The 27514-nt window shown below is 33.6% G+C and overlaps 1 protein-coding gene across 7 annotated transcripts in view; it reads right to left on the bottom strand.

The window, feature by feature from the left end:
• LOC107625541 overlaps window positions 5224-27514 on the bottom strand; it is a 33841-nt gene continuing 11550 nt past the window's right edge. For 4 of the 7 annotated variants that reach the window (XM_021116043.1, XM_021116045.1, XM_021116042.1 and 1 more), the window contains 9 exons: window positions 22505-25284; window positions 21721-21975; window positions 20822-21538; window positions 19247-20068; window positions 16105-16842; window positions 14811-15641; window positions 13883-14626; window positions 12857-13684; window positions 5224-5583 (listed from right to left, as the gene is read on the bottom strand). In XM_021116043.1, coding sequence (XP_020971702.1) covers window positions 5413-5583; window positions 12857-13684; window positions 13883-14626; window positions 14811-15641; window positions 16105-16842; window positions 19247-20068; window positions 20822-21538; window positions 21721-21975; window positions 22505-25258 — 7860 coding nt within the window. In that variant the 5' untranslated portion in view covers window positions 25259-25284 and the 3' untranslated portion in view covers window positions 5224-5412. Of the gene's footprint in view, window positions 5584-11499; window positions 11549-12856; window positions 13685-13882; window positions 14627-14810; window positions 15642-16104; window positions 16843-19246; window positions 20069-20821; window positions 21539-21720; window positions 21976-22504; window positions 25285-25378; window positions 27166-27514 lie in introns of those variants that run through there. The other 3 variants (XM_021116046.1, XM_021116047.1, XM_021116048.1) reach the window with 3 other exon arrangements.

Genomic DNA, 27514 nt, shown 5'->3' with positions numbered 1-27514 from the left:
ATTTTACATGGATGTTTCTTTTTTCTAGATGGATGTTTATTTGATTTTAGATGGACGTTACTTTGCTTTTAGATTAATGTTTTTTTGATTTTAGGTAGTTGTTTCATGCATGTTGGATGTTTCTTCCTGATTTATGATATTTGGTAGTCCGAAATTGGATACTTGATGGGGTTGGTATTGCGGATGTTTCTTTCAATATAATGTAAGATGGTTTTACTAAATTGACTTATTTTTTTATTCATATATTTCTATTTAGTTGATTATGCATTGGATTCCAAAGTTCTTCCATCGAATTCCAGAGCTCGAAATATCTAAAATTAGAATTGCTACAAAAATGCCTAATGTGCCGGTGAAAAGAAATCATAAAAATTTTCTTTACATGAAAATTTTTTTATAAAATAAAAATTACAATTATATCCTTCTTTATACAAACTCCAAATTCTATACAACTTCCTTAGAGTAGTAGTAGTACCAACCACCCCACCACTAAGGAAGATTCCGCCGTGGCACGACAGAGGAAGACATTGTTGTTCAATAATGTTCCCTCGGTTTTGTTTTTGGGTTTGGAATGGGCCCAAAACCTACTAGTTATCGTTATCTTTTGGTTCTATTGTACGAACAAATGGGTCCGGCCCATTTAAGATGAGTCCAAATTTTGTAGCATGTGTAACATGATTGCATAAACCCTCTCTCTCTTCCCCATTTTCCACTAGACCCTGAGAAAGTGTTTAAACCCTTGCTCCACCTCCTCGTCTTCTTTTTCTTCTTTGTTGTTATTTGCAGGTTTTTGCAGAAAATGAATTCGCTGGGTGTTAGACTTGCGAAGCATTTTCGTATATCTTCTCTGAGCTCCTCTTCCCATGGTGTGTGTTATACTTTCCATTTTTTCCATTCTTTTATTATTATTTCATTTTAAGTGTGTAACCTCTTTGAATAGGTTTCTGTTGTTCTCATTACTAGAACACATTTACTCATTTTATGTCGTAACCTTATTTTAAAGTCACTGTAAGATTACTAATGTAGATTCCTGAACTAACAATTAAAGCCAAATGTTTTCTTATTGGCCAATGGATGAACTAAAATGTTTTCTCATGTTTTTTTTATTAATTAAACTTAGATTTTTTTTAATTAATCCCTAGTTTTGTTTTTCTTAGAATTATTTAGATTGCACTTCAACTAAATATGTTTGAGCTAATCTTGTTTGTTCAAAGGAGAATTTCAACGACATGCGCTGGGAAAACTGACTTGCTGCTTGAGATTATGTTCAATGATGAGGGCTTAAATAATATAGTTAATGATGATCGAAAAAATGAAGAGCTGGATGATGAATTTGATTATTTTCTTGGTAGCAAGACAGATCTAGAATTGCAGGGTGTGGATCCAAAGAGGGTTTGGGGATTTCGAGGAGTGCACAAGGTATCCGATGGAAAATGTATTCTTTGATGCTTTTGTATTTATTGGTTTTATTAATAACTCACTTGTTGCTCTTAGTGTTGTATAGTTTACGTTGACACATGTTGATGAAGTCATTGACGAGTTCTTACAAAAGATTATTCTTGATATTATTTTGCCATGTGTCAAGAGAAGGTATGTATTATAGATATTTTTGTTGAATCATTTTTTTATGTCTCTCTACTCTCTGGCTTTAATATTTGATTTATCTTTTGTTTTAAAAAAATTACTCTGATATTATAATTATGCTTTGCTTTTTCAGTCGCTTCCATACTACTGAATTTTGAATTATATTTATCCTATTTTCTTTGTTGATGGATTAGATTTAAAAGATAAGATACGTGTCAAGTCTTTCCGTAGACCTTTTGAAGATCCAATTTTGGGTAACATTTGGAAACAAATTGATTCTGGTAGTAAATCATCTGTTATTCAAGGCAGAGTTTGTTTGATGTATGTTATTAGAGGCTAAGGCGGAGACATAATGATATATAGAGTAAGATCCTTTATTTGTGTGCTAGTTGTGACTTGTCCTTCTTCACTAGAAACTCTATGATATCTTGAAATATTTCTGTAAAATAACTCCATTATTCAACAGTTGGTGATTCCAAAAACCAATATGGAAATGTGATGACTTCAATATCAAATTCGGACACTGTAAGATGTTCAAGGTTCTTGTATTGGTCTTGTTTTGTAATATAACCTCAACATCATTATTGTTCACTATCAAAGCATTCAAGTTTGGAAATACCTGATGAATAAAAAAAAAACAATACAGGTTAGGACCTATAGAAGTTTATATTCCATTAATTATCGTGTGAATATATACAACAGCAAAGAATATAGATATCTCCAATTCTCTAACACGATATATTATTTATCTTCAGAGTTTCCAAAATACTTTTTTTTTACGGAATGAGTGATTTTTTCTTCAAGTAATTAATTGATTACCATAAGATAATCAAAGAGAAATGACATTAAGTTATTACTATATTTGGCTTTAAGAAAAAATGACAGCTACACTAAATAAAAATAGTGAAGTTCATAATTCTCATATAAATATTATCAATATAGTTTTCTTATGAATATTTAGCAACATAATTTAGCTACTTTATCTTATCTAATTAGATTCCTTATACAAAAATGAAGAAAGACATTGGAAGTGCTTCAACTGTTAGTGGCATACGAATATTAAGAGCAATGCAAATAACTTGCCAAAAGAAAATAAAATTAAAATAAATATTTCTGTCATTTTACCCAAGTGACAATTAATAAATTAAAGGTGGCCAATAAGTATTCAATCAAGTTGTTCCCTAATTCAACTTTTGATTTTCATCATGTCATTTGACTCATGCTAATATGCATGGTTAAATTTCACAAAATGACATCATTTTTTATGGTAGACATCAAACAACACGAAGTGAAAAAATGTGTTGGAAAATAACATAATGCATGTGATGTGATGTGGTGTGTTGAAATTATATGAAATTTATATCACTATTTATGATAAACATGTTATTTATTTTACAATTAAATTTGGACATCAATTTGAGCTTTACTGAAAATTTTTGCAGAATTGTTTTGTATTTGGATCATAACTTTGAGTTATTTGTAGTGCTATAACACATGTTTCTTTGTCTTGTAGGAAAATTAAGAAAATTACTTGCAAATCTTATGAAGATCATTGAAGGTGAATCACAACTATTGATGAGGATGGCTTTTAGGTAAGGTTGCTATGCTTCTGAAGTCCAAATATCTTTTTAGATAGAACCGGTTGAGACGAGTAGTGATGATAAGTTGATAACCTCAATGTGGTAGAGCAGCTCATTGAGTCATGATTATATGAGAGCTAATATGTCTTGTAGTAACTAGACAAGACATTGCATGAAATACTTGAAAGGATGACACTTGAAATATCGGGCATCCCAAACACAAAAAGCATCGGTACTTATTTGGAGTTATTAAAGCTTATATTTGGTGAAGCCGCCAATTACTTAATGTGAAGAGTCCCTTTTATTGCATGATATATCGGATTCAGATTACATAGTTTGTAGTCCATATTATGATCATTGTTCTTATGTTGCATAGGGGACATTTCACATAGAGGATTATTTGGAGAGGAAAAAGATTAAGAAGTCCACATTAATTCAGCCAAAAACTTGAAAATTAGATAATAAATAGATGGAAAAGAAAGAACTTCTAAAAAAAATTCAAAGACAATCAAAACATCCAAAATTAAAGTGAAAAAAAACATTTGAAAGTGAAAAAAAAAAAAACTAATTTCAGCATTGAATTTATAATTTATAATTTAGGATTTAGAATTTATAATTTTGGATTTAAAATTTAGAATTTAGGGTTGAGGGTGGCTGACCGATGACGATAGCAATGGGATGGCGGGCGGCAGTAGTGGTGGTGGATGGTTGGTGGTATGGGTGAAATTATAGTATTAGAAAGATGGGAAAAAAGGATGAAAAGATAGAAAAAGTATAAGTAATCAACTCCATATGCAACCAAGAGGAGCCAACTTTTCAAAAAATCTAGTTTTTAAATTTCAAAAAACTAGGTTTCCGCTCAAATAACACGCGCCTTTCCACTTCATCCTTCTCACATCTCTTATTGCTGATCGTCACTCGTCATTCTCCTCACTAGCTCATCTGCTTCGTTTCTGTGCTATCAGTGTTTGCTCTCCTCTGCTTCCTCTGCGCCTGTGCCTCCTCTGTTAGTGTGATCCCAACCGCCTTGGCTCTGTCGTGGTCGCCGCGACGTCGCTACTTTGCCCCTCCGAATCCTCTCATTGCTATACTGGCTGTGCCTTTTCCTGCAAATCCACTCGCCGAATGCCGTGCCTTCCTCCTCTAACTCCTCTTGTTGCACTACTGCCGCCTCTCTCACCAAATCCTCTCGTTGTGTTGCTGCCCAATCTTTCGACGTTTCCATCATTTTCTTTGCCAAATCTTCTTTTCTTCTTCTTCTTATAGGTTTTGGATGATTTTTTTTTACTAATTTTGGATATGTCATTCTCTTAGGTCTCCAAAGTAGCTTTTTTATATGTTTTTGGATATTTTTTTTATATATATTGGATGTTTTTTCTTTTTAGGTTTTATATGTAACACATTGTATTTTATTATAACAGAATTAGATCAATAACCGGAGTATTGATATACAACATGGATATTTCGCATCTCATGAAACCCTGGTTTAACAATCTCTATTATATGCAAATATCAAAGAATTGTATACTATTTATAATTGCTTGAATTAATCATGAATTACACGAAATTATGATGAAGTTACTTCACAATCATAGACCTTTGTCAATAGATTCAGAGCATCCTCACATTTGTGAGAGACTTCAGCCGAATGAACATCATTAAACCACTTTTGTATTGCGGACATGAACAACAACCAAGAACAAAAAAGTATATAACAAAAGGATCAAAAGTTCTTTTTTTCCCCTTTATTCCCTTTTTTTTCCTTTTATGCACATACCAAAAGATCAGAATTTTAAAGTTGATTTAAAATAAAATAAAAAGTTCAATTTTAATCACAATAGTTCGCCATAAAAGAGTAAATTCAACATGCTTCACTATTTGGGTATGCTACTTTACCGTTATTTTTATCAGTTCCATCACAACAATCTATATATTATGGCAACAGAGTAAAAAGAAAAAAAAAATACTTCCTTCAAAAGTAGAGGCCACTAATTTATTAATTTTAACTTTATTATAAAGCAGACAACACTTATAAGCTATTGTTAAAACAAAAGTAACAAAATCTTATAAATAATGTGGACTAAAAATAAATTAGAATTGATGACAAATTGTAATGAGCTAGAGTATTACAGCATAATCAACCAATATATCATGCATACACTGGCAGCAATTATTCTTTATTATTTGGATTTATATTGACAATTATTACCACCAATGAACACAATAGAAATAGTAAACATGATGACTACCTTCAATTTCTCCTAAGAAAGTCAGCCTCACTGAGAACATCTCTAGCTTTTCCCACAAAAAATTTAAAACAGGAAGCATATGCTTCAATATCCCTGTTAACATCTTCAATCTCCTTATCAAGAAGCTTTTCAGACAATACACTCATACAGTCAAGACACAAAGACTGCTCAACCTGGGATGGAACAATTCAATTACTTTGAGTTTCTGGTCAATTTTTATGAAAAAAAAATATATGTATCTAAATAAAGATCATTTGATATGATAAATTTATTATTATTAGGTGAAAAGAGAAATGTATCAATGACAATTGCAGAATACAAAACATTCTAAAATTAAATATTATTTCTTCTTTATAAGTTTGAGTAATTTCTATTTCAATTTCTTTTTTTTTTTTGGTGGAACTAATGAATTTGCAGTTTCACCTAATGATTGCATTTGAGAAAAAGATCAAGATTGTTTAGATATCCTAATAACAATAAACTAAGCTTTGAAATTTGTAAACATCTTGCAAAGAACTCAAGAAGAACTCCAAGGACAGAAATGTAAGCTCTTATTTCCAAAGAGCAAAAATTTCCCAAGTGTGCAGATTGTGCCTGTATTCTTTATCACTAACATATTTAAAGACATCTAAGTTTGAGACAAAATTTCACTATCTCTGGCACCTGAAGATCTGTCACACTTAGAGGACATGTTATCGATAATACAAAAGAAAGGAAAAAAGCTAAGTATTAATAGATACTAAATAAAAGAATCATGTTTTAAATCAAGAAAGATATCCTTCACATGTGATACCCGTACACTTTCAGATAGTTCTAAGTAAATAATAATGGCATAAAGACAATTTCTGAGAACGGATAAGCACTAAGATTATTTTCCATTCTTCACAAAAATAGTATTTATTATAATATAATTAGGATCAATTATAATTATTTAGTATATCCTTTATTGTAGGATATTATTTCTTTATTACTTTGATTCATCTAGCATCTATATATAGCCTTGTATATTATATCATTGGTCACCACACTAAATAATAGACCTTACTTTCTTCAGTTTAGTCTCTTGTTTCCAACATAGTATCAAAGCCTGTTTTCTTTTTCTTTCCATGAAAATTAGTTTATAGTTTTTGTTTTTTTTTTCTCTTCCGACAGTATTCTGTTCTTATTTTCGCTCACTTTCTTGACATTTTCCTTCGTCACCAACCATACCATTGTCTTCATCTCATCGTTCGAAGTACACAGAGCCTAGCCCTGTCACCGAATACTGCTGGACGCGCCGCCATACCCCGCCGCAAGGTCATTGTCCGCTCTCATCGTTTCTCTCTCTCTAGACGCTTCTAGTACCGTTGGATCTGCGGCAATGATCAATGGTCCAGAAGCCTCACATGTGTCAAGCATCAACGCCTCCCACCAACCCGCATGCAAACCCGCGTGTCAGCCAGCCCGACCCGGTGGTTTGACCCACATGCCAAGTCACTCGTTGACGTGTCTGCTGACGTCGCATATAGTAGGACCCCTCCTAAGATTTTTTTGTGAGATCTTTCCAATTTTTTCTTCCGTTTCCTCATTTTTTACTCTAATATTGCAGTTTCTTTCCTTTCTTTGTCTCTATAGAAAAATCAGATATTTTTCAGCCTATTCCTATTATTCTCAATGGCTTTAACTATGCTCATTGGGTTGAAGGTATGAGAGGATTTCTTAAAGGGTGCAAGTTATGTTGCTATGTAACTGGTGATGTTGTTTGTCCTATTAAGCCAACTGTGACTGAACAATCAAAAGATGGGACCTCCAAATCTAAGGAGGATGTTGAGAAAGACTTTGCAGAGAAATTGAAAGATTGGGATAGTAAAAATCATCAGATTGTCACTTGGTTTTGCAACACCTCTACTCTAGACATTAATTTACAGTTTGGGCATTTTAAAACTGCTAAAGAAGTATGAGATTATTTGGCAAAACGTTACACTATTTCTGACCTCTCCCATCAGTACCAACTGCTAAAGGAGCTTCATAGCCTTAAGCAAGAATGTGGACAAGCGATTTTTTATTTTCTTGCTCAGATAAAAATTATTTGGGATCAATTGATCTCTTATGAGCCTGTTCTTAAAGATTCAACTGATGGTAAGGCATATGAGGATTATCGCAACCAAACACATCTCATACAGTTTCTTATAGCACTTGCTAATGACTATGAGCCGGTTAGAGCTTCTCTTCTTCATCAGAATCTTTTGCCTAGTCTTGAAGATGCCCTTAATCATATTAAGTCTGAAGAAACACGCCTAGGATTGACTCACTCTAAGAGTGAGACTGCCTTTGTTGTCACAGACAAAAAGGGTAAATTTTGTCGAAACTGTAACTGTTTTAGACACCTTTTTTCAAACTGTCCTTCTATTAAATGTCTGAAAATGCAAACAGAAAGGTCACATTGGCTCCAATTGTCCAAAATTGTGCTACCATTATTGCAAGGTTTTAGGACACTTGAATACTGCCTGTTCTCCTCACCCACCACATTCAGATAAGAATAATATCATTCTTGTCCAAACTACTCTAAGAATATGCCTGCTTCTACTCTACTAATGAATCCACCAACTCTGCTTATCTCAACCTATCTTCTGTCTAGACATCCAACATTGAGTCTCTTCTTAAGTAACTTCTCTCATTTCTAGTAATACCTCCGCTGCTCTTTCCACACCTCTAGGTGATTATAAATGGCATTTTGATTTTGGTCATTTTAAACACATGTCTCCTTTGTCATTTTTTCTCAACTTTGTCTACCATTACAAATACACATTCTGTCAATATAAGAGTTTTATTTCACAGTAAAATCTTAATCTCCCTGATAATTATTTTACTCCAAAATTAAAGATTAATCTTATCTTTGTTGGTCAACTTGTTGATCTCGATTTTGATGTCAATTTTTTTATTTTTGGTTGTCGTGTGCAGGATCATCAGACGGGACAGATCATCGGGACTGGATGTAAGGTCGGAAGGTTGTTTGAGCTTGAGAATCTTCATGTTCCTTCTACATCAAATCTCTGTGTTATTTTTTTTCCGTCCATTCTTCACTTATGGCACCGCCGTCTTGCCCATAGCTCCTTAGAAAAATTGCATCCTCTTATGTCTAAGGGTGTTTTAAGTCAAGTTAATAATGAGTCTTTTGATTGCATCTCTTGTCAAATTGCAAAACAACCAACTTTAACTTTTTATAATAATTCATCGATTGCTTACTCTCCTTTCGATCTTATTCACTCTGATGTTTGGGGCCCGCTCCCACGACTTCTATGGGAGGGGTTCGATACTTTGTCGCTTTTATTGATAATCATTTACGTTTTACTTAGGTTTATTTTATGCCTAATCGATATGAGTTGCCTCAGATTTATATTAACTTTACCACTATGATTAAAACTCAGTTTTCCAATGTCATTAAACTTTTTCGACGCGTAATGCTATGGAATACCGTAACTCCAAACTTTTAAATTTTCTTGCTAAACAGGGTACTTTGTCTGAGTTTTCTTACCCTGGTACATTTCAATAAAATGGACGGGCTAAACGCAAACACCGTCACATTCTTGACTCTGATTGTGCAATGCTTATTTCTTCTTCGTGTCCTAAGCATATTTGGGGTGAAGCTGTTTTCTCGGCTGTCCATGTTATCAATAGACTTCCTTCTTCTGTTCTTGTTAACATTACTCCCTTTGAGCATCTTTATCATACTTCTCTAGATTACAACTCTCTTTGAGTTTTTGGTTGTGTCCGTTTTGTTCTTCTTCATCCTTATGAACATAATAAACTTGAACCTCGGGATCGCATGTGTTGTTTCCTTGGTTAAGGCATTGAACACAAGGGTTACCATTGTTGGGATCCTATCTCTCGACATATTCGTATATCTCATCATGTTGTATTTTGGGAGCATCACATGTTCTCTAATTTCTCCTCATTTGTGTCCATTCCCTCTACTCAGCCACCGTTTTTCACTAACTTCAATATTGATCTTTTTCCTAGCGATGATTATACAGGTTTATGTCAAGTCATCCTCTCAAGCCTTTCATTCTTCCGCTTTCTCCACCTCTTGATAATTCCAGACCGGACGATGATCTTGCTCTTGCTACCATGGCTCCTCTCTCCACTCGTTTTTCTAGAGTAAGAAATTCACCTCATCATCTTCTTGATTATCATTGTTTTTCTACTGTTCTTTGTCACCATGAACTTGAGTCATTCTGTGAAGCCTGCATCAATCTTAATTGGCATTAAGCAATGCAGGAAGAAGTCCAAGCATTAGAAAAATTACACACTTGGGACTTGGTTGATCCTCCTTTTGATAAAGAAATTGTGGGTAGTAGATGGGTATACAAGATCAAGACTCGCTCTGATGGTTCTATTGACTATTATAAGGCATGATTGGTTGCTCAAGGATGTACGCAAGAGTATGGTATTGATTATGAAGAAACTTTTGCTCATGTTGCTCGTCTCACTTCTGTTTGTGCTCTTGTTGCTATTGTTGTGGTCAAAAAATGGTCTCTCAATTAGATGGATATGAAGAATGCTTTTCTTAATGGGGAATTGAAAAAGAAGGTCTATATGAAATCAGCTTCGAGATATCCTTGTCCTTCTAGCAAAGTTTGTCTTCTTTGTAAGACACTTTATGGCCTTAAGCAAGCTCCTCGTGAATGGTTTGAAAAGTTTAGTACCACTATATGCAATCTCGATTTTACTTGCAACCTTCATGAGAATGCTCTCTTTATTCGTAAAAGTAAACGTAGAGTTGTTCTTCTACTTTTGTATGTTGATGACATGTTCTAGCTGGAGATGATGTTGATGGTATCATTGATCTTAAAGCATCCCTTCACTAAACTTTTGAGATGAAAGATCTTAATTCTCTCAATTATTTTCTTGGCCTTGAAGTCATATCCTCTGATGACAGTATCTATCTCTCCCAAGTTAAGTATGCTTCTGCTATTTTTACTCGAGCCGACATTATCGATAGTCACACTGAGTCTACTTCTCTTGAGCCTAATGTTCAGTTTACTCTTATGGATGACACTGTTTTGGATAATCCTACTCTTTATCGATAGTTAGTTAGAGGTCTCGTCTACTTCACTATCACACGACCAGACATCGTCTATCTAGTTCATGTTCTTAGTCAGTTCTTGTCATCTTCTCCTACTACTCATTATGCGGCAGTTTTTCGCATTCTTTGCTATATCAAAGGCACTTTATTTCATGGCCTTCATTTTTCTGCCCATTCATCTTTAAACCTTCAAGCGTACTTAGGTGTTGATTGAGCCAGTGATTCCACTGATCGTCGTTCTACTACTAGTTATTGTTTGTTTCTTGGTGACTCTTATTTCCTAGCGAGCCAAGAAGCAAACGTTTACTACTCGATCAAGCATCGAAACTGAATACCTGCTCTCGCTGACACTACTGCTGAGGTTGTCTCACTTTGTTGGCTTCTCGAAAACTTGGATGCCCCTCAGTCGTCCCCAATTGATGTTTATTGTGACAACTGCAGTGTTATTCAGATTGCCCATAATGACATTTTTTATGAACGCACCAAAATATTGAGATTGATTGTCACTTTGTTCGGTAACGTCTCCTTATTGATGCTGTTTGTCTCGTAGCTATTGGGACTCTGGATCAAACTGCTGATATTTTCACAAAGGCTCATCATTCTACTCGTTTTCGGACTCTAGTGTCCAAACTCAAGATGGTATCCTTAGCTCCCACTTGAGTTTGAGAAAAATTGGTAGAGTATAATTAGGATCAATTAGCATCAATTATAATTATTTAACATATCTGTATATTTATTATAGAATATTATTTTTTTATTATTTTAATTCTTCTAGCATCTGTATATAGCCTTGTATATTGTATTATTAGTCACCACACTAAATAGTATACCTTACTTTCTTCAATTTAATCTCTTGTTTCTAACAGTCTTACAACTTTAAAGCATTTATATCAAAAAAATAACACAAAAATCATGTCAACTTACATACACACAACAAAGTATTTTTAATCAATACAAATGGGAGATATAAGCAATTATGTAAGCTTTTAAAAAAATAAAAAGAAAAAAAATCACAAAAACTCACATGGACATAGCTTCATTGGGATCAAAGCATGATGAACACCATTCAAAAACTGTGAAACAAATCATTTTTCCAAAGTCATAGCCATTAGTTTATGAACTTAATAAATTCAAAAGGGTATGATAATTTTTAATAATAACAACATATAGTAACTTACAAAAGGAATATATCATTGTCAAATAACAAAAAGATAGTTATATATCATTGTCAACTCTCATGTATGAATTTGGACGTAATATTCACAACAGTAACAGTGGTTAAATAATTTATAGTTGTAAAAATTTGGAATATGTAAATTATAAAATATTAAAAAATTATAGTTAAAATAATAATCATTAAAAATTGCAATAATCGTAGAATATTTGAATGTCTTTGTTTAGCCAAAAAAAAAAAATCAATTCATAAAGAATAAAATAATACTAAGTTAAGTAGATAAGAAAAAAATGACAAAATTCAGAATTTAGAAAATTAATGAAATTTTGGAAGGGTTTTGTGGGTTTATGTTTATTTTATTGAGTTTTTTAGTTAGTGAAAATTTAAGAAGGCCACTTATCTGAGTTCATCTCATCTATTAATCCAATATGTTATATATTATTACAATTGAGTTTGGATTTGAATCCAAATTCTCTAAGATAATTGAGTTAGAAAACTCATTTTCTAATTTATTATATAAATGTATAAAATATATGTGCATGTTGTGCGGTCAAAATATAGTTCTTTTCGAAATTGAAGGGTGAGAAAAACATTCCACTATAAGATAATCAAATACTCTATGTACTAACAAGAATTTGCTAATGAACTGAGAAATGTGTCCAAATGGTATTCTCAATAAGTGGCGATTCAAAAAAAAACTTACTTGCACATACATACTGCATGCAAATAGTAATTTCTATTGCACGGTTTTTATCAGTTCACTATTTTGATTTAAAACCTCTATAAACCTACTAAATAGGAGAAAGTTAGAAGATATATATAGAAAGAAAATTTAAACTAGTCTAATTGTCTTACTGCCTCTTACATATGTAAATTTTATAGTTAGATAAAAAGAATGAGAATTTTACAAATTTCTAAGATAGTGTATGCGATGCAAAAATCACAATTAATGAATTTTGTAATTAAGATTATGCTCTGTATATTAGTCATGATCATGATTAGTAGCCTTCTTCCTACTTACCACTTAATCAGAGATTTAGAGTAATGCAAAAGGAATAAATAAAAAATAAATAAAAATTAAGGGTATATAATTGGCAGACTTTATGATCCTTTAACTGCATATGACACACTTGCAACAACGAGGATTTTAACTTTAAGGGAAAATATAAATAACTTTAATGGTATAGTTTCAAAATTTATTGCATACCTGATTTTCTTTGAATAATTGTTCAATAGTAGTATTAAGATCACCTTTCCACCGCTTTCTTTGATTTTCCACTTCAACTGTCCTCAGAAATGGTGCTATAATGGATCCTGGTGAGAAAACCTCCATTTGAGGACATGCTTCGACAATGAACGATATCAAAGATGGGAATATGAGTGCATGTTTCCCATAGCAAAAGCTTCTCAAACTAATTAGAGTAGAGAGTTGTAAGTATTCCAAGTTCTCAAATATGATATCTTCCTCTGCTTCTTCTTCATCAACATTCACAACATCCTTTATCATCTCACAATTTATTACTGTCAACTTTTCTAGTTGCATTAAACTTTTAGCAATGGAGGATGTTATCAAATGAGTCATCCCTTTGCAGTTTTCAACATACAACTGTTTCAAACTTTGGAATGACACTGAAGATGACACCACGCTTGCCATATTAGGACAAGCGATAACAGTTAAATCCTCAAGATTTTGAGGGGCAAGTTGATCAGATAGAAATTCTTCATGCCAAATATGTTCGAGATGTTCCATTTCAAAAAGCCACAATTCCCTCACTTGCTGAGCAATTCTTGGACTGCAATGAGTAGTTTCTTCAATAGGAAATAATATTTGCATAGAACTTTGTCTTACTTGAAGAGTCACTACATTGGGAAATATTTCAAGCAAATCATTCCAACAAGTAAGTTGTGTGTCATAAAGGCATTGCATGCGAAGAAATTCTACTTTCAAAAATTTAGCTTCTTTTATATGGCCATTGATCATCATCATTGCATCCTTGCCATTTAGTGCCAATTCTTCCAATGAGTTGCCGCTTAGCTGAAATACCAAGCACCCAAAGCAAAAAAAAAATCTCATTTAGTGTCAAAGATAGAGTGAAAAAAATTTGTCCTAGTTTGTTTTATTTTGTTTATTTTATAAGTATAGTCCTAATTTATTTTGATCAATGCATATGAAGATAAACACAAAGTCATAATAAAACATAGCAACAATAATGTAACCAAGACTAGTGATTACCTTTTCAATAGAAAAGAGTGCTTGAGGAATAGGCGGCGAATCATTAATTTCTTCTATCTGATGATGCTGTTGAAGACTTGAATGGTTGAAGGTAAACATTTGTAGTGTCTCACAGCGATATACATTTAATGTCTTTAATGAAGGGCACTCTAAAGTAAATCTTCCCAAATAGAAACTCTTGAGTTTTTCCAGTCGAATAAATCTCAAGAAACTCAAGTGAGGAAAGCTAAAGTTGATTTCAGTTGACTCTTTCTCCATTGAAACAATTTCTTCAACTCCACAAGACTCTATATTCAACTTTTCAATATATGGGAGATCAAGGCATATTGAGGGTGGAAATAGATACAACAGACTTTTGCACTCAACAACATCCACTGTGCACAAGTTTTCAAAACTCACAATTTGGTACGAGTCTGCATTCCATATGTGCCTTAATTTTGGTAAGCTAGACAAGGTTAGTTTTTTCAATTTGCTAGCACGTTTCACCATTGCTCCATTAGACTTCATTTCTTTCACGTCAAACAGTGTTATTAATGAATCACAATTCCGTACCTCCAGTTCTTCTAATCCATGTAGAACTTGTATTGTGTTTGACGTAAAAAGAACGTCTGACAAAAACTCACATTTTTGCACCACTAGAGATTTTAAATTGCCAAATAAATTATGGTATTCTTTGTCATACCAAAAGTCTCTCAACTCTGGATAATCAGACAAGGTCAAATGTCTGAATCTACAAAATGATACCTGTTCAATAAAAATAAAATATCAATGGACATAAAAATGGGAAAAAACATAATAACAAGAAAAAGTATGGGCCAATAACATTTAAGAATGCATGTGTGTGGATTTTGTTGCTATCATTTCTCCTTAACTAATAGTTAATGATAGATATAGTAGAAATTTAAACTAAACCAAAATTAAGACAAACCTTATCCTCAAACAACTTGTTTATTGTTCCATTCAAGTCTCCTGTCCAAAAATTTTGTTTATTGTTTTCTTCTATTTGAACTTGCTGAAGATCTGGTGTGCTTGTGTCTCCTGTAGAGAAAATTTCCATTCGAGGACATTCTTTCACCAATACATTCTCCAACAGTGGGAAGAGAAGGGAGCATTTGCATGAACAAAAGCTACGCAACCTTGGTAAAGACACAAGTTCAAGTTTCTCCAAGCTGGAGAATGCAATTTCTTTGTCTTTCTCATTTTCATTTGCATTCATTATATCCTGTAGTAAATTGCATGACTCAATTTTCATTGTTGCGAGGTTGACAAGACTCTTTGCTGTTGAGCATGTTATCAGATTGATCATTCCATTGCAGTTTGCTACCTTCAAATGTCTCAAGTAAGCAAAGGTAACAGAAGAAGGCACCAAGTTTACCAAACTAGAACAATGGCCAACAGCTAACTGTTCAAGATGTTGGAGAACAGGGTCAATTTGAAATCCTTCTTTACATATATGACGAAGGTCATGTAGCTGAGCTAGAGTAAGGTCCTTTAGTCGTGTGCTAATTGTGACTTGTCCCTCCTCAATACCAATGCTTTGATCATGAAATATCTCTACAAAAGAACTCCATTCAACATTTAGTTTTTCCAAATTCTGCGCATTTTCCAAAAACCAATATGGAAATGTGGTGCCTTCACTTTCAAATAAAGACACACTCAGATGTTCAAGTTTGTCGTATTGGTCTTGTGAATACATGCTTTGCATTATATCCTCAACATTATTATTGTTTACTCCCAAAACTTTCAAATTCCCAAGTACCTGTTGAATAGAAAAACAAATATGAGTATTTTAGAGGTATTTTTATATACACCACGAGAATAATTAAAAAAAGAAAATATATAATAAAAACACAAGATAAACAAATGGAAAAGTTTCCGTTACTAACAGCATATCTGCCAACTTCTCACCGCATTAAGAAATTAAATTACTAATAATATATTTTATCTTCATGGATTTATTAACAAAAGCTATCTGGTATGTATAGTGTGTGCAAGATAAAATAAAATAAAAAATATCCCAATCATCCAATTTGAAAAAGATTGTTCTATAAATGAGATCTATAATGTCATAGAGAAAAATATTGATGCAATGGCATAAATTAAATGTTTCACGAAGAATTGTTTTTTTTTTTTTTAAATTAACGTTCGTGTTTAGAAAAAGTTTTCAACATGTGAAAAAATATTAAGAGAGTAACTGAGATGAAATATAATATTGTCCATACCTCTTCAACCTTAAGAAGAGGTTGATGTGTTGGAACAGAAATTTTGTCATTCATAGCTCTTTCTTGGCAACTGGGATATGTAGTCTGAAATAACTTCAGTCTTGGACAGTCGAACACATCTAAATGTTTTAAAGATTTACATTGAATAAAATAGATGCCAGAAACGAATGTCCTCAGATTAAGCATATTTCTTAGGCATAGTTTCCTTAAATGAGGAAACACAAATTTAATCATCTCTCTTGGCCATCTTTGATTATCAACTACTTCCACAATCCCACAATTTAATACTTCAAGATCTTCAAGTTGAGCCATATTTGTAGCTACAGAGAATGGAAAGAGACTTTTCAAACATGGGCAATCTACAACAGAGACTTCACATAGATTCTGAAAGCTCAGAGTTGTGTTAGGATCTTCCTTCCAAATATGCTTCAAATTTGGAAGACTGGAAAGAGTCAACTTTCTCAAGAAAGAACATTTCCTCGTCTCAATTTCTTCAGAAAATGTTGAGATATGAAACACAGCTACTAGAGAATTACAGTTTTTTACATCTAACTCTTCCAAATTCACAAGCAGACCAATTATATTTGGAGAAAATAACACATCGGATAAAAAGTCACACTTGTGAACTAATAGCTTCTTCAATTTGCTAAATATATTGTTCTGAAGTCGGTCATACCATAACTCTTTTAGCTCAAGATATTTTGCTAGATTCAAATTCTCGAAACTACGAAAACACACCTGCGTTCAATAAAGTTTGTAAATTTATAACTGCGTGACTAAACGTTAATGATATTTAATATTATTATATCTTTTTTTACTATTAACTATTAAGCTATGTTTTTGAAAAAGAATAACGACGAAAACTCACAACATGCCACAAGAAAAATGCAAATTCAAAATGGTCAAACTGCTATGTACTTTCAGAATGGCAGACATTATTTTAATCAAATTTTATTTTGACCTTTTGTTTAGATTATTGGAAATGATGAAAATGAGAAGGCAGTGGAAACAATGACCATTAATTCTTATCTATGCCATTTCAATATACTCATGTAAAAATGTAAGCAACAAATCCCCTGACTTCTAATAATTTATATCATAAAAATATAAATTTTTAATATTCATGTGAAAGAGAAATAAAGAAGGCGGCCTTTATAAATCAATGTTATTAATATGATTTACAACAAAGATTTATGCCTCTTACTTTAATTTTTTTTTTTTGAATTAACATGCGCTCAACACAGTAAAGTGGAGCAATTAGAGTCTAGAATGTAAGTAAAAATCAAGTGACAAACATTACTAACAACTCTAATAGTAGTATCAACCCTTCGTCATCTCCGGCGTTGCCATCAACAACAAGAGGGAGCACCACCCAGCCACTCGTCCGAGAACATGAAGGACTTATTGATTATTTCCACGACTCCCGAGCCATGATTATTGAAAACTCGATCATTCCTTTCTAGCTAAACTGCCCAAATGACAGCAAAGAAGCCAACCAGCCACCTTTTTCTCTCAACCTTATTCCGTGCCGCATGCAACCAAGTCTCAAAGTGTTGTTTCAGTGTACCTGGTATGGTCCATGACCTTCCAAGAGCAAACAGCCACGCATTCCACACTTGCCAAGTGATCTCGCAACCAACAAACAGATGAAATGCAGACTCAACCGCCTTTCTACATAAAGCACAAATATTATCACGCTGATCAATAACACCTAGCCTGGACAGTCGTTCTTTAGTATTCACCCTCTCAATCAACACAAACCAAGTAAACAGTTTGACCATGTGCGGGACAACTCCACTCCAAACAGCACTAGTGGAGCTATAGCTCGTTATTTCCTCCGGGAGAACCTCTTCTTGCATGACCTGGACAAAGGATTTAGTTGAGAAAATACCAGTTCTATCAAACTTCCAGATGACCCTATCCTCCCTCTCAGTCGTTAGCTTCACTGTCAGTAAGATCTCATGGAGCTGGTTCAAAAGCTCCAGTTCCCATTGAAACAGTTGTCGCCGCCACTGGAAGTTCCAAATCCATTCTACTCCATCCCAAAACCCACAATCCCCAATTACAGATCCTTTAAGGTTCGAGACCGAAAACAGTCTTGGGAATATCTCCTTTAAGGCCCCACCAGGTAGCCAGACATCTTCCCAAAATCGGGTAGTTCTGCCATTCCCTACGTCCATTGACAGCCCTCGGATCATCTTCTCCCTTATCTGTGGATCCCTTATTCGAAGCTGACATATATCCTTCCAAGGCCCCCCACTTTGAGGCACAGGCTGCCCACACAGCATCTCAGCCGGACTCATGCTATTACAGGAACACACTACTTTCTTCCATAAGAGGCAGTCCTCTTTCGAAAATCGCCACCACCATTTAAACAAAAGGGCCGTGTTCCGAAGCACTGCATCTCCCACTCCCAACCCACCCGCCTTTTACGGCGCCATCACTACCTCCCATCGCACAAGTGGCATATCGGACCTCCCATCTTCTTTACTCCACAAGAACCGTCTTTGTAAGGCTATCAATTTCTCGGCTACAGCCTTAGGCAACTGGTACAAGCTTAGATAGTATATAGGCAAGCTGTTCAGAACAGACTTAATGAGAACCAACTTACCCGCTTTATTGAGAGTCTTTGCTTTTCACAGACTAAGTTTTTCCTCAACCTTATCAATCACTGGCTTTCATGTCTTCACTAACCTCGGATTCGCTCCCAAGGAAATGCCAAGATACCGAACAGGAAGGGAGGCCTCCTTACATCCCAACAGGCGGCACATCTTTTGCGCCCAGCGCTGATCACAATTAACCGGAATGAAGCTAGACTTCTCAAAATTAATGCTCAACCCAGACATTCAAAACATCGAAGAAGACGCTTGTAATTCCATATTATTGTCTCTTCCTCTGAAGGGCAAAAGAGTATAGTGTCGTCCGCAAACTGCAAATGTGATAACTAATATTTTTCTTTTGCCCCTTACTTTATTGTTTTCATTTTTCTTTTATTTTGGCAAAGTAAATGGGATAACTAATATAATAGAGAATAATGAAGTTTCTTTTTTTTTTAAGTCACAAGTATTATACACCAAAGTTAGTAATCTTGCATCCAATTTAGAAAAACCAAAGCAAATCTCATCAATAAAATAAATCATACCTTATCTTCAAACATGTTTTTTATGGTTCCATTCAAGTCACCCTTCCAATAAAATTCTTTACTATTCTCTGCTGTTAGCACTTTTCGAAGCTTTGGTGTGCTCACCCTGTCTCCTTCAGAAAAGTACTTCATGCGAGCACATTCTCTGACCACTACTTTCCTCAACAATGGGAACCTTAGGAAGCACTTTTGTGAGCAAAACCTACCGAGTCTTGGTAAAGTATCCAACTCCAAAATTTCCAAAGAGAAAAATGCAATGTCATTTGTTATCTCCTCTCCTTCTTTGGACAATATTTCCTCAAGTGAATCACATTGTTTTACCTTCATTACGGTGAGCCTGGCCAGACTTCTTGCTGTATGAGGAGAAACTAAATTTATCATGCTATTGCAATTTGCTACCTCAAGATAGGTCAAATGGCAGAAGGTAACAGAGGAAGGAACAATGTTTATCAAACTTGAGCATCCAATAACATATAAATATTCAACAAGCTCGAGAACTGGGTCAATTTGCAGTCCTTCTTCACATATATATTGAAGATTTGGTAACTGATTCAGAATTAACTTTTGGAGCTTTTCACAATTTTTTTCATTTGTAAGCCTTTTATCTTGAAATATCTTCTTAAAGGAACTCAGCTCAACAACTAGCCGTTTCAAACTGCATATATTCTGCAGAACCTGATCAGGAAAAGCAGAACCTTCGGTCTTGTAATTGGATAGACCAAGAAATGATATTTTGTTGAAGAAGGAACCTATATTTTGAATTTGCAATATGTTGGCAGCATCCTTTTCATCTATTCTCAAGTGCTCTAAATTAGGCATTACCTTAAACATGTACAAAAAGCAATTTACAATAAGATACTATTTCCAATAAATTTAATTCACAATAGCCTAAGAAAAGAATAAAGAAAGCAAATATAATGTTTAATCAAAATTCAGAGTAATCTTATACTTTGCTGGATTCAATCCAAACTCACTAATGGTATTTAAAAATCATTAGAAATCAGCAATCACTAGTCTCATTATTCAAATAATTAATTGCATATATAAAAAGGTTTAATTTCTAATGTTTTTCTCTCAACTTTTCATATAATCAAATTTCTTTCAAGCTTAAATAAATTTTGGATACCTGTAAAATGTTCAATTTTTTATTTTATTTCAATCAAATTTAAAAGTTATCTAATTTAATATAATAACATTGTCACAATATTTAATTTGCTCTTTGATCATCTAAGAAGTCTCTTGACGACAAGAACAAGAACAATGATTTTTATATTTCAATAAAAGATAATACTTCTATTTGGACAAAAATAAGAATTTTATATTCACCAAAAACTTATATTAAGCCTTTTGTTTCTAAGATTTATTTCAAAGTTAACACGAAATCCAATACTCATGCTTGAGAATGCTATTTTGGAAATAGAAAAAATATTCTCTTTGATTTAACTGTTCCAATTTTTAAATGCAAAATTTGATTTGTCTTTAAATACAAATTCTGAATGAAAAATAGAAAATCGTGTTCATATGCATTGGACTTTAATGCAAATTAGCATATGTAATAATGTAAACAATTCATACCTGTTCAGCTACCAAATGTTGCTGTGTTGAAATAATATACTCTTCATCTGAAAGCTTTTGATGACTACTTGTAGAAAGAGTTATGTACAAATTTAACTTCACACATCCAGTAATATCTAATTTTCTCAAAGATGGACATGATAATGTGTAATTTCGTGCATAGAACCCTTTGAGCTTATGCAAGTCCCAAAGCACCAAAGTATTTAAATGGTTAAACTCAAAGGAAATAGATGAGAACATGGGTTCTTCCTTGAATGCAATAATTTCCTTCATGTTTTCACACCATTTAATTGTAAATTCTTTAAGATGTGAGCAACTTGTGGCTACTGAACATGGAAATACAAATTCCAAGTCTTTGCAAATCTCTACACTTATTTCCTCTAGATTGCAAAAATTAAGAGCTTTTTCAGGATCCTTGCTCCATATTTGTTTTAACTTCGACAATCCTTTTAGAGTAATTTTTTTCAGCTGTGTTTGTTCTGTACTATAATTTTCATCAGAACTCAGTTGAAATATCTCTTCTACCGAAGCACAGTCAGTAACCATTAATGTCTCAAGATCATTATATACCTTTTGCATTGAAGAAGAAAAAATTGCTCTAATTTTCTCACAATTTTTTACTTGTAAAGTCTTTACTTTAGAAAATTCTTTGTGCCATATTTTCTTCAAGCTCTTCATATTCTTCAAGATAATTGTTTGCAATTTGAAAAATCGAACCTGGATTCAAAAATTCAAAAAACCATACATAACTTCTATCATTAAATTGTTAATAAAGAATAAGCACCGAAAAAAGCTATTAGTGAAGATATATGATGTATATTTCTATTCGATACATAGTATTTGAACAAAGGTCCTAATTTCTTTGTTTCAAAACAATAGTCACCATTTAGTTATCATACCTCTTCTAGTGTGACAATATTGTTGTCACTATCTTCTACAGCTATTATCTCTTCCATTAGATGGCATTCACTTATTTCAAGCTTTATGAGGTTGGAAAAACTCTCCACCATGGCAGATGAGAACAAATACTTTAGACCATCACAATTCTCAACAATCAAATTTCTTAATTTGCAAAAATAGTGTCGATTATCCTTCCAAATTTTGTTCAAATTGAGCGAGCTCAACTTGAGTGTGTCCAAATTAAGAAATACAACCTACATATATAGAATATAAAAATGTTAATAAAAGATTGAAGAAACATTATAAAATACTTTGCATTCAATAGTATTCCATCCTTTGTACGAATTATGTAATAAACTAACAATTGAAAGGAAATCCAATAAAATAAAAGTAATAAAATTAGCTAAGAAGTAAACAGCTAAAACAACTAAATGACATGTGATAATAAATAAATTTCTAATGCTTACGGTACAAGAAAAATTAGAAGTTTCTATGATCATTTAAATGTTATTTTAGTACAGTATTATTATCGATCATTAATTCTAAATAAAATACTTAGTAGTATTCATCACGATCAATAATTAGTTTCAGTTTTTATATATTTAATATTTATTAGTTTATAAAATATAGCAACTACCGATACTAATTTTACTAATTTAACTACTTTTTTTTTATGTTGAGTCAGAATTATTCAGATCCACCGATACTCCATAAAATGAAAGAAATAAATGAACTAAAGAACCCTTACTTATATGCATCAAGTATAGAAGCTAAAACACTTACTTGATTATTGAAAAGGGATATTGGGGAAGATGTTGGCTGATGAGAATAGAAGCATTCAAGCGCATCCAAATGTTGTAGAGTCAGAGAATGGAGCAATGGAAACTGAATGGTTTCGCCAGTTTCGTCATTCATTGCACTTGCATCATCATCTTCAAACACTACCTTTTCCATAAGATTGCATTCAGAAATTTCCAACTCTGCAAGCTGAGGCATCCCTTTAAGCATGGATACAGAGAGAAGATATTTTACTTTATTACATTTTTCAACTTTGATGGCTCGGAGCTTGGAGAAGAAACCAACTGCAAGTGGCCCATGACAAATTTTCTCCATCTTACCAAGATTCTGAATCACCAGTTTTTCCAGGTTTGGAAATGGGGTTGGAATATGAGACCTCTCTGTAAAATCAATGATGTGCTGAATTAAGGCATTATTTTGGATGTGGAGGTGCTTCAGTTGAGGAAATCCATCCCCATTCAATTGATAGAGTACATTCGAAATGCCTTCAACTTCATCCAAATACAAATTCTCTGCTCTTCTGATCAATCCTTTGATCCCATGCTCCAAGTGAATATTGGTGCCAAGCTTGAGCTTCAATGTTTTCAATGTGACGTCGTCAATATCAGCCCATTCCCAAACGTCTCCAATAACAATTTTGAACCTTTCTAATTTATCAAACATCAAGTCTCTTGGCAACATCCATGCCTCTTGTATCTGTAGCTCTAGAGTTGTTAGGTTTGACAACTGACGAAGTTCATCAAGGCTGGCATTTTCATCTTGATTGTCTGAATTCTCAATCTTCCACTTAATGGAGGTATTGCCCATGTACAACTCCTCCAATTTGATCAAGCTTGATATGACGCCTGCTGGGATGATTTCAATCCCTGAATGACTCAAATCGAGCATTCTTAAATGACTCAATTTTCCTATTTCGCTTGAAAGTTTTATCATCGATGACTTTAAGAGACTCAGTATTTCTAAATTTTTTAAAGCTCCTACTGCATCAATACTTTCCAGAACACAATGATCCAAACACAAAGTTTTAAGATTAGTTAAGAAAAGAAAAGAAGTGGGCAGTGAAGTCAAGTTCAAGCCTGTTAAATCTAAAACTTGAAGGAATTTTGTTTCCGCAAAAAAGAAATTAGGGATTTCCAGAGATAGGTCAAAATGACGCAAGTGGAAAAATTTTAGATTATGACCATCTAACTTTTCAGGAAGCTGGCGAAAACCACCATTGTGCAGAATGATCTGGGAGCAGTTGCTAAGAATATCCATTTTGGGAAATTCCCTCAACTTATCTCCGTACTTGGCTAATATGTGATAATCCCTATAAGCGATGGAGATAGCCACTTCACGAACATCATCATGCATTTTGACCCTTGTTGTGCTTTTGTCATCTTCTAACAACAAACAAGATGCCTTTAATGCACTTATCATGTTGTGAAGCCTATTTCTGGCACCTTCCATTGTATTTGTTCTGTTGAATATACCTAGACCCATTCCATATTTGAATAGGTCATCAACAAAAGGCTTTTTACCAATTGTTGCACAGAGCAAGAAAAAAGCTTTCATTTCATTGCCTTTTAGCCTTTTGTAACTTAACTCCAAAGCTGAATAAGTTATCTCCTGCAACTCTTCATTATCAACCTTTTCTAATTGGCTCAAAGCATCTTTCCACGCATGAATGTTTTGATCTATCAATGAGCGCGCCATAGTAACTATGAGAATAGGCAATCCTGCACACTTTTTTGCCACCTGGAATGCAATTTGATGCTTGTCGGGTTCTTTGTCTAAATTATTAGCCCTAGATTGGAACAAGCTCCACGATTCTTCTTCATTTAAAACTTCTAGTCTAAAATGTTCTTTGACTCCCATCTGTCGTAGCAAATCTAAGGTTCTAGAAGTCATCAATAATTTGCAGCCATTATGTTCACCATCAGAGGAAATGCCTACTTTCTTCAAGTCAAGGGCTTCCCAAAGATCATCCAGTATGAGAAGGATGGTTTTCTCCTTTTTGATTCTCTCGTATAGGCGAGGTGCTCTACCAGCAACAGTTACCTCTTCAAAACGAAGACCCAACTGATCAGCAATCTCCTCTTGAACGGTTTTGATGTCTGGTGTTTTGGAAATGGTGGCCATAACCACCTCATCAAACAACTGGTTTTCCTTAGCTATTTGATAAACTTCTTCAACGAGAGTGGTCTTACCAACACCACCAAGCCCGTAGACTCCAACCATGCTTACTTTGGGGTCTCTTAGAGCATGCATGATATTCTCCATAATTAGTTTCCTTGACTCCAAGTTTTGACTACTCCTTGTAGTAAATGCTGACACTGCATCAAGTTTAGGACGGTAAGCTACCTGGGAAAAGTCCCCTTCTCCCCGTACTTCAACAACTTTTTTGGCAACTTTTGTAGCTTTTCTACTGAGTTGATGGCGTGTCACCACATTAGGAAATGACCACCTAGAACATCCAGCCTTTGCATGACTAGGATCATTTTGAAGTTGAGTTACGTCTCCAATGGCTTCATCCACATTCTTCAACCAATTCTGCACAACATCAGAAGTTGTTTTCCCATTCCTTCTTTCTTCTTCAACACGTTGCTTGATTTCGTCTCTTTTGTATTCAAGATCACTGACACGGTCCCTTAGCTCTTTAAATTTGGCTTTGTAGAAAATTAGATAACCAACTTGCCTTCCAATAGGTGCTACAGTGTACTCAGCTATTTTTGCAGCAACTGAAATGAGAATATCCATTGATCCTTTTGATTCAAGAGTTCAAACTACAAGCAAAAGTAGGAAAATTTTAAATAAAGAAAAGAGTTCATGGGAAACATTGTAAAAAGAAAAACATACACAAATGTTAAATGTTGATACCTTCTCCTAACAGCAACTTTATTAAATTATGGCCAGCATGTAATCAGTAAAGAAAAGTGAGCCATTGGATGAAATCTCCCACCATTAAAATAATTATTGATGGCTATTTGATGGCTAAAATCACAGAAGTTGCTGTCCCCATAAAGTTGGTAGAGTAACACTTTTAACAACTCATTTTATCTTATCTTTTTTTTTTTTAAAAAAAAAGAAAAAACTTCTCTTTCTTTAGTTGCTTCTTGATCATAGATAGCATTTGATGTTGAGTTTTATTTTTATTTTTGAGTCATCACTTACGGTCTATGTCATCATTTTAATTCAATCAATTAAAAAGAAGTAAAGGAAACAATTCCCACAGTTAAATTATCAAAACTACATAATCACAGTTTGTTTAAGAGAAAAAGTAGGTAAGTCAATTTGGTTAGCTAGCAGCTAATTTTTTTAAAAATCTAGTATTAAATTTCAAAAATAGTTTTTTCCTCCAAAAATACGACGTTGTGTCCCTCAATATTGCGCTCCAGAAAACACGATGCCACACGACGCCACGCACCCCAGCAACTCCTTCTCTCACTGCGACGCCATTTGCTATCTCCTCCACTCGGAGCAGCCGTCGTGCCACGGCAGAAGCAGTGCGTCCTCCACAGTTGACGACGCACGAGAGACTACAGCGATTATGCCACACGTGATACTTCTTCTTCTTCTTGTAGGTGTTGGATGATTTTTTTTTTCTAATTTAGGATGTTTTTGTCACTCAGGTCTTGGGTGTGTCTTTTATATATAATTTTTATGTTTTTTTTTTTAATTTTGGAATATTTTTTAAATAATTTTAAAAAAAATTTCTTAGCTTTCAGACGTTCTTTTTTCAATAATGTTAAATGTCTTGTTTTGTTCTTTTTTCTAGTTTAGGATGTTTCTGTCTCCTTGATTTCGGATGTGTCTTTTTTATATCATTTAGATGTTTTTTCTTAAGTTTTGGATGATTTTTTTAGAGTAAAACTTCACTCCGGCTCCTAACTATTTCGCTAAATCTCATCCCGACCCTCATCGATTGGAAAATGATATTGCGACCCCTAACAATTAACTCCATCAAACATTTTACTCCCTCCGTTAATGTCTCCGTCTAGAGCTAACGGATTTTGCCTACGTGTCACATTAGCTGATAATGTGTCAACAAACTATTCCAAGGAACAAAACGTTCCTTGCTGTGTCAGCAATACGCTGTAGTAAAATAGGACAATTAAACTCCTAAAAAAATTTTTAGGAGAAACTTAAACTCCTAACTAATTTAAACATAGACACATAAAGTAGGACAAATATCCCTAAAATTCAACAAGTTATTATATTTGCTGCACTGGTTGCTGGCCTTGGTTGGCGGCAACCTCAGTTCCTTGCTCCTCCTTCTCTTTCTTTTTCTCTACAAACTCCTAATATGAGGTTAGTAAAAGCTACCTCATCAAGTTCAATCCCTTTCAATCATTTTCTTCTGGATCTACGATACAAATTTCATGTCCCCCATCTTTGCAACATCCATCTATTAGTGTTATGAACATGATTTTGTCATATTTTAAACCTCTCTCACTCATCTCATCCACAAGTTTCCTAACTTCCTTTAAATCGCAGATCTTGCAAAAGCCATTGATTAGCACATTGTATGTGATCAAATCCAGCTTAATGCCTTGATTGATTATTACCTGAAAATTAGAGTGAGACTCGCGCAATGCGCAAAGAGGTAGATTATTTATACTATATAATGTATTTTAATAAATGTTATATTAAAAATATGTTAGAGAACATATTATAAATAGATTTTGAATTTATTTATTTTTTAAAAAGACATAGGTTATTTATATTAGAGTTAAAGAAAACTCCATTTTTATTTTTTTTTTATTTTTCATTTTGCATTAATTGCTACACTTTGTCTTTTCTTACTTTGTTTGTTTGTAAATAAAAATGTTATATTAAATTTAAGAAATCTTTTACAATTAGTATGAGAGATTAAGAAATGAAGAATAATAAGAGTCTTAATATGTATAAGTTGTAGAATTTGAATATTTGTAACTGAATTTTTTTATAGTAATTATTATTATGACACTTTTAATGTATGTTTATTGCATTTAATTAGTACTTGATGTTTCAATT

Source organism: Arachis ipaensis, chromosome B02 (genome assembly GCF_000816755.2).
Source record: "Arachis ipaensis cultivar K30076 chromosome B02, Araip1.1, whole genome shotgun sequence".
In the NCBI taxonomy this organism is placed as follows: Eukaryota; Viridiplantae; Streptophyta; class Magnoliopsida; order Fabales; family Fabaceae; genus Arachis; species Arachis ipaensis.
This window is presented reverse-complemented; position numbering and strand designations above follow the sequence as displayed.